Source organism: Coffea eugenioides, chromosome 4, assembly GCF_003713205.1.
Source record: "Coffea eugenioides isolate CCC68of chromosome 4, Ceug_1.0, whole genome shotgun sequence".
NCBI classification, from domain to species: Eukaryota; Viridiplantae; Streptophyta; class Magnoliopsida; order Gentianales; family Rubiaceae; genus Coffea; species Coffea eugenioides.
The window spans coordinates 43,506,664-43,514,910 of record NC_040038.1 but is presented as its reverse complement, the minus strand read 5'-3'; the positions used below and the strand labels follow the sequence as shown (position 1 = coordinate 43,514,910).

The following is an 8,247-nucleotide window of genomic DNA, read 5'->3' as shown; positions in this document are numbered from 1 at the left end:
CACATGTCCATTTGATGTAAAGCACACTCATTCCATCTTCAAGAAAAAAGAAAAAAGGTACAAACTTCACAATAAATTTATCCATACTTTCCATGTGGTGAGACGAGGATTATTTCATGACTACGAACATCTGACTCCTCGGATGTTTTATTTTATCCATCTGCAGATGGTTTATATATTGCAAAGAAAAGACCAGACTTTAGGGTGAATGATCAGAGTATCATTCTTGTTTGGTAGACGATAAGAAGCAACGGCAATTAATTATTTGGAGCTTATGGAATCAGCACAGAGGCCCTGGACTTGATGAGGTCGATGATAGTTTTATTCACATTGAATGCTGTTGTGAGCACTGGATCTGGAATCAAAGGCGTGGAAGCAAAGAGTGCGGGGGCTAGTTTCGAAATCCCTGGATTCTGACTGTTAAAGAAGGCATAAAATAGTGCGTTTCCCTTTCCAACATTAAGCTGAAAGTGCACTAAGCCTGGAGGAATCACGAACACTTGTCCTGCGGTCAGAATTTTCCAGTACAGGATATATGCAGTTGATACCCATCCCACAAACAGTTTCCCCTCCGTGACCAGGGACAACTCGGTAGCACGAGGGTGGATATGAGGTGGGTTTTCTCCTCCGGGATGAAATTGAACTCGGTTCATGGACATCCCCAAGGTGTTCAGCGCTGGAAATGCGAAGACGTCTACTTCAGTGAGGTTCACATTAAGGAAATCGAACACTGTTCCCAGTTTTTGCAGCCCATCAAAGAAGAAGTCGTTGGAAGTTACATTCTCTGGTTTTTTGCACGGAAACCCATTGACAAGCAACGGGGAGTTCAAATCCGCAACACAGAAATCCTGCAATGGACCAGGATCAGCACAATGGGAAGGCATTGGTAGCTGCACAAGTGACAAGAATGTCAGCCAAATGACGAGGTGAATAACATTGTAGGAAGCCATGTTTTGCATTTGCTAGCTAGAGGGTAAGTAGCCTAAGGTAATTGAGGTTTTGTATGCTTGCTAGGAATTAGCTTGTACGATGTGATATCCCAAGGAACGAGTATGGCGGTGTATTTATAGAAGAACTGAAGAAGAGGCCCTCGTGCATTGCATGGCACCAGTACTCTTGGTTAGGGTGCAAACGAGTAGAGTCGAATCAACTTTTGATCTAATCGAATCGAATCTTCAATTAATTTTATAAAACTCGAACTCGCACTCTAACTCGACGAGGCCAAAATATCGAGCTTGAGCTCCAGTTTAAAAAATAAAAATAAAAATAATTATTTTTTTAATAAATAATAAATTATTAAAAATATATATAATTTTATTATTAAAATAAAAATATATATATAATCGAACTCAGGAGTTAACGAATTTAATGTTTTTGAATTCAAGTTTGAATTCAAACTCGACTTCATTAGCTCGATCTCAACTCAAATTTGATATTAAGCGAGCTCGAGTCGAACATATATCCGAGCCCATCGCGAACGACATGGAGATCAGCCTTAGCCCTTAGGGTTGGGGACCCAAGTGACACATCCATGCACGGTGCTGGGCAGCTGTTAGTTGACGGAAAAGGAGGATCGGAAAACTATGCAGATGCGCCCACTCATTTTGTCTCTGCTATAGGCATAACTAGGGATGGGATTTAGGGGACGTGGGCATGGGCAGCCGCCCCCCAAAAAAAAAAGAAAAGGTTTAGGCTTTGCTTGGATTGCTATTTTCCGTAGAAAAATTTCGTCATTTTCCGTGAACACATTTTCCCATTACCTTTTTTCCTCACATACATCAAATCGCTACAGTAATTTTTCAATGAAAAATGACGGAAAATGCAATCCAAACGGGACCTTAGGTCTCGCAAAAATTTCCATAACTTATATATATATAGTCTTAATTTTAAAATCAACATGTTTATCATTGCCATTTTTAAGAATCAACTAATGAATCTCGTTTAATTTCTCTTTGTAAAACATGTCATCTATCAATTTAATTCTTAGTTTCCTTGTATTAGCATACGATGTACAATTAATCCAAAATTAATCTTGTTATGCAATTAGCATTTTGTATAACTGCTGAGTATCAACTAAGCAATCTTGTTTAATTTCTCTTCGTGAAAATGTCTTATAGCAATCCAACTCTTGGTTTTCTCGTACTCGTATAGGGGATTAGTATCACTTCAATGTTAGTATACAATTACTTAAGATAACTCTAAAATAGCAACTAAGAAAATGCTAATTTCTTCATTAGATGTGATTATTAGAACTTTGGAATAATAAATAACAAACGCGATACCAATAGGAAAACAAAAGACAAATAAAAGAAACCACAAATAGGCAAAAGAAAATTCAACCATAGATACAATTTTATTGCTAATAAATATTGACGTGAACTAAAAAATAGAGAAGTATTAGTAAAAATAAAATAAATGCCAAAAGTTTTGACTTTTGTTTTTCAAAAATTAATTTTTCAAATACAATAAAAAATTTTAAAAAATACTCTAAAAGGTAATCTAAAAATTAGTTTAAATTTTTTTAAAATTTTAAAAATATCTTAAAATATATTCTAGAAACTCTTCTATTCTTAAATATCCCAAAATATTTTCTGAAAATAACCCAAAATATAATCTAAAAACTCTGCTACAGCAAAATTTTTCAAAAACACCCCAAAAAACAACTGATTCAAACGGTTGTTAATCCTAACTCTTGTGTAATATTTTAATCTATTATTCAAATAATTATTCTTATTCAAACAGTTAAATACCAAGTTAATGAGGTGAACCTCAAGCAACATTATAATTTTTTTCTTTGCCAAACGATAACAGTGTATGTATTGCATAAAATAAGAAAGGTCTACATATTTGGAGCCAATTGCTTCTACATCATCTTTGGCTAATCTAACCAACCAAAGGAAGAAGGGATTGCTTACAAGAAATCTCACTAAGCAAGCTAATGGCAAACTTTGTCAAATGATGACCAACTGATCAATTACCCTCCCTTCTAACTTGTGTCAAAAAATTATTTATGGCGCACATTATATCTGGTACAAAGGAATTAAAATATTTTAAAAAAAGGGGTTCTCCCTCTCCCTGGCAACGATAGCAATTTGGAGGTAGAATTTTCAACATGGGCTGCTGTGTGTCCTAACTGATTGGATGTTTTGTGGTCCAAACTTCTGCTCCTTCCCAACGTCGCACGTCAAATCACAGCAGAAAAAGAGACTCCGCATTATTTGTGAATAATTTTACACAACATTTTTGAAAGCTACCCCGCTTTAAAAATTTTATGGTCAGAGCAGATGAACCAATTAAGTTGCAACACGGAAAAGCACTTTATACATAAAAAAGCTAACAATCTTTAACAAGTTGGCCGAAAAATTGTTATTAAATCATCCACAATCAGCAACGTTATTAAATGCAATTGTTTGGATAGTGTATTATTTGAAATAATTACTGTAGAACTTTTTGTGACGTGATGTATGTGAGATAAAAAGATAATTGAAAATATAAAAAGATGGATTGAGAAATGTGTTTATGATGCAAGCGAAATATAATTTGAAATATTTTTGCTATCCAAACACTCGAATCGGATAACGATTCGGCTGAATTGCTAGATTAAGAGTCAACTGGTTGGATGGATCGGATCGTTCTAAAAAATTCGTTGATATTGGCATGATGTCATAATTATTTTATATTGAAATTAAATTCCTGATTATATTACGTCAATTATAGAAAATGTTTCAAAAATATTAGACTTGCAATCAAATATACACCTAATAATTTTATATAAAAATCTAAATTCATGGCTAAATATGTCAATTCGCCAAAACTACTTGGAAAACTAAATTAATATAAGTTGGAATCACTGATGCTAAATTGATAAGATTATAGGGACGAAAACATCTTGATTTAGAGATCATTCAAGAAAGCGAGTGATTTTGGTATTTACACTAATTGGGCGGCGTTTTCTTATTCTTATTAATAAATGAAAGTGTTACAATTTAACTAATTCAAATTATATTTGGAGAAAAAAAGAAAGAAAATTTTGAGAATCGGATCAACCAATCAAAATCGGATCACTGGTTTAACCGATTTTTGACCAAAACAGTTTTGTACTACAAATCAATTCAAAAAAAAGGACAATTCACGATCGGACCGATCAAACCGACCGATTTGATCCGGGTCTAACAACACTGCAAACACGTACACAGAGACCATGACATGACAAATTAGAGTTTTTTTTTTTTTTTTGGCGAAACCCCGTACACGAGATGGGCAGCCAGCCCAGTTATGTTATTAATTTGAAAAAAGTAGGAAATTGAAGGGGACATAAACTTGACCTTCAAACAACCGATAAGTAAGGAAACAAGGAGAGTACTGTTCCCTTATCCTAGAAACTCGGATATATTATTGTAACCTATGCTATCTAAACGAACTAAAGGCTTCATTCTATGGGTTTAAAAGAAAAAAAAAAAGAAAAAAGGAGGCCGCCATGCCCTGTTAAAAAAATACTAATAAAAGTTGGCCGCCTTATTTACAAACTGGCCTCTGCTGTGTAGCAGGGACCTGAAAAAAACAAAGGCAGCCCACCTTGTCCAAAATAAAATAAAATAAAATAAAATAGACACTGCAGGCTATTTCAGATTAAAAAAAAAAATCCACTAACAAGAAAACCCCCTCTACTCAATCATTTTTTTTAAATTTTATTGTACCAATATTCAAGAAATTTGCTTTGTCTAGTAGCTTCTTCTAGTCCGTTCTCAACAAGAAGACAAAAGAAGATAATATTTTAATTACTACGTCATACTGGTATTATTGCTGCCACACAGCCAAGCCCAACATGACAAAAGCAATTGCAAATGCTCAATTATTAGAAAGGGGAGAGTCAATAAATTAGACAGCATATGGGACAAGATCACAAGAAAACTTCAAATTTTACTTCAGCTTGCAAACCTTTAGAGAAAAAACAAAAGCAATAGAAAACTCGAATTTAATTTGCTGCCAAATGAAGCCAGCAATTTTATCTGGCAAACTTGCTAGTTTCATCACTAAATTAGCCAGTTTATGACTATGGCTCTTAATTTCTCTCAAGAGTCCACGGTCGATTCAAACATGCTCAAGTGCATAGAAATCACTTGCATTCTAATCCATCATTTGTTATTTTTTTTGGGTTAGAATTTAGAGCATGAACTAAGAAATAACACTAGTAGTTACTATTGCAAAAAAAAGAAAGAATCATTATAGAGTTTTGTATTGAAGGATTGGAAATGATCTTAAATTCTTCATTCTTGATCTCTTTATTTATAAAACATACAAGTCTCCTAACATACAGGTGCTTATGATGCTTTGATTGAAGGGGGATTATTTTTATTTGCAAGTGCCTTGGTACAAGGTTGTTTGCCTCAAAGCCTTCATTCCTCATTTTGCTTATATTACTTGGTTAGTATAATTGTAGGGACAGATTCTCTCCTCTCACTAGACCGATCGAGTCTGGTGAAGCATTTTATTTTTTCCAACGTTCTCATCCACATACACATATATATAAGATTTGGATTAAAGAAATTCAAGCCTTGCGCCTAATTAGAGGAGAGCTCAATCCTGGTCCGGTGAGAATAATTGGTGGTGCAATCATTATTGTAATCGATGTTGATCATGCTCAAACGATTAGCAGATGATGATGATCTTGCAGGTTGTCACCAATTTGCGATAAGTCTTCTTTAGATCCTTCAGTAGTAGGGTAAAGGACGTCAGAGGTGATAAAAAATGGATTCGGGGCTAGAACGGTCGTCAGAGCAATCGTTCCGAAAGGTGCAACACCATTTGCACACGGTATAACATCATATGTACAACGTGTAACAATAGAACAAAGCGAGTAACACTAGAACAATATTTTTGTGGGTCTCACACGGCGTGAAAATCGAGTTACAAGAAGTGATCTGAGCCTGGCCTAATCATGACCGTGAACCTTTCGAAACAGTTGTCAGAGACAACCGTTCCAGCCCCTCCTCCATAAAAAATGGTGTGGCTTGTAGTAACTGAACATGTTGGAGTTGCGGGAGGGCAAACGGTACGGTGGAAAGCTGTGATAGTGAATCCTTTGCTGATCAGATCAATAATATAGCTTGAAAATGATTTCATGTCCTTATTTAAAGCAAATCTCTTGAGGGAGAAGTTCTCTTATGACATAGACGGAATTTTCCCTCAAAGTAAAAAAGAAATAACAAATGCAGCCATCAGAAAGTACTTAGTGGACAGCGTCATTGCATATGTCATTGGTATATATAAACTGTTGTGTGTTTAAAGATGCAAAATGACGAACTGGATCCCCCAATGATAAGTAGCTAATAGGAAAAGCTAATACATTGTTTAACAGCAAAGTCAAGTGCTTAGCCTGAACCCTTTTGGATCTTAATGAATTAAAACAAAATTATGACATGACTGGATTAATTTGTATACCAGCTCAGAACTTATACCGCCTTAGTTATGGCTCCATCAGAAGAAGGAGGTTCAATATTTGGGCAAAAACTGACCAACCTCAGCAATGCCTAACACCTAAACCAGATGATGAGCCTCCTTCTTGAACATTTTTTCCGATCATATTGGAATGATCACCCGCCAAGATCACCTTTAAATACATCCCCTTGTTTGATCTCTTGCAAGCCTACTTCTTTTAGTATAAATATTACTAGCAATTAACTAAGAAGTCAGCCTGTTGTCTCCCCTAGCAAAATAATTAAAAACATGCATGACCTCCCACAATGTTATTATCTGCTTTGGTAATTTTGTCACTCGTGCCATTATTGCATGCCTTCTGATTGTGCTGATCCAAGTCCAGTGCAGGATTACTGCGTTGCGGATCTGCAACTCCTGTGGTAAACTTAATACACTAAAAAGTCCCCCGTAATTTCAAAACGTACAACATGACATTTTATGTTTTGAACTAAATTATAAAGATGACGGAATCCGTTAAACTTAACGGAAATGACTTATTGGAATCTAAAAAAAAAAATTTTATACCTAATTTTTAACAAATATACCTGTTCTATCCCTTAAACCTCAATTCTGTCTATCTAGAGAATAAAACAAATGATTTTTTTGAACTGTCTTTTGTTTAATTATATCAGGACATTTTGGTCATTTCGTCCATTTCCGTTAAATTTAAAGGATTTCGTCACCTTTATAATTTAGTTTAAAGTATCGGGTATCATGTTGTACGTTTTGAAATTACGGAGAGTTTTTTTCTGTATATTAGGTTTACTACGATTTTTTTTTTGTTTTTTTACCCTTTTTATTATTATTATTATTATTACTTCTTTCCTATGTTAAGGCTTGTAGTTCCCCTTAGAACCAAAAAAAAAAAAAAAAAATTCTTTGAAGGCTGCAAGACTGGGGCAGCGAACTAAATATTCGACAGTCTCAACGTAGGACAGTCAATGAATCGCATCGAGTTCCTCCGTCACCCTCGTGCAACCGAGTCGTCCCTCGTCATGGAGGGGAGACTGTGAGTTGGCTGGGTATCAACGGTGAATGTTTTGTAGTGGAAATTACTTAAGTTGTGATCTTTCTGGTGAAGAGTTTGTGATCCCACCAGGATTAGTACTGCACCTCCAACTCAAAGTCGGGAAAGAAAATGCAGTACGTTTCTTCACTTCTTTTAACAGTCAGAATCCTGGGATTGATCAGATTATTGCACCAGCTTTATTCGAGTCTATGCCTTTGATTCCTGATCAACTGCTGTGCTAAAGCAGTATTCCACGTGAATGAAACTATCAATTGAGCTCATCAGGTCCCCAGATGATCTTGTTACGTACTAATAAAAAGACTAGCTAAAAATAAACCAGTAGTACTGCTACAATAATGTTATTAGGTGACAATTATCCATGATGCTGGTAAGGTAAGAGGAATGAAATATTGGTTAGAGTCTTGTAAGGTCTAAATCCAGTCTCTCCCACCCGATGAAATTGGTGGATGTGTTTACGGGTATGCCTTTATCTCCCTTGCGATAGCTTTAGAGTCTAGAAAAGATGAAAAATATGGAATAGATTAAAGAAGAAGACAGAGCATGAAGGAGAGGGGAAGAGAGAAACGGTCAAACACCAGATAGAAGGGAGAAAGAGTCCCAGGAAGAACGAGAGGACATTGTTTCGATGAACATCAGGAAGAAAGAAGTGTGAAAAAGATGAGATGGTGACAGATAGGAGAAAGTTAAGGGCATTAGGTTTTTTAGAAGGGCCACGTATCATGAGTAATTTTATAAATTCA

General features: G+C 35.5%; 1 protein-coding gene across 1 annotated transcript; it reads right to left on the bottom strand.

The window, feature by feature from the left end:
- Window positions 1–272: 272 nt before the first annotated feature.
- Window positions 273–950, bottom strand: LOC113769446 (germin-like protein 1-1). The gene has a single exon (XM_027313893.1). It carries the CDS (start codon window positions 948–950, stop codon window positions 273–275), a length of 678 nt encoding a protein of 225 aa, XP_027169694.1.
- Window positions 951–8,247: the final 7,297 nt, after the last annotated feature.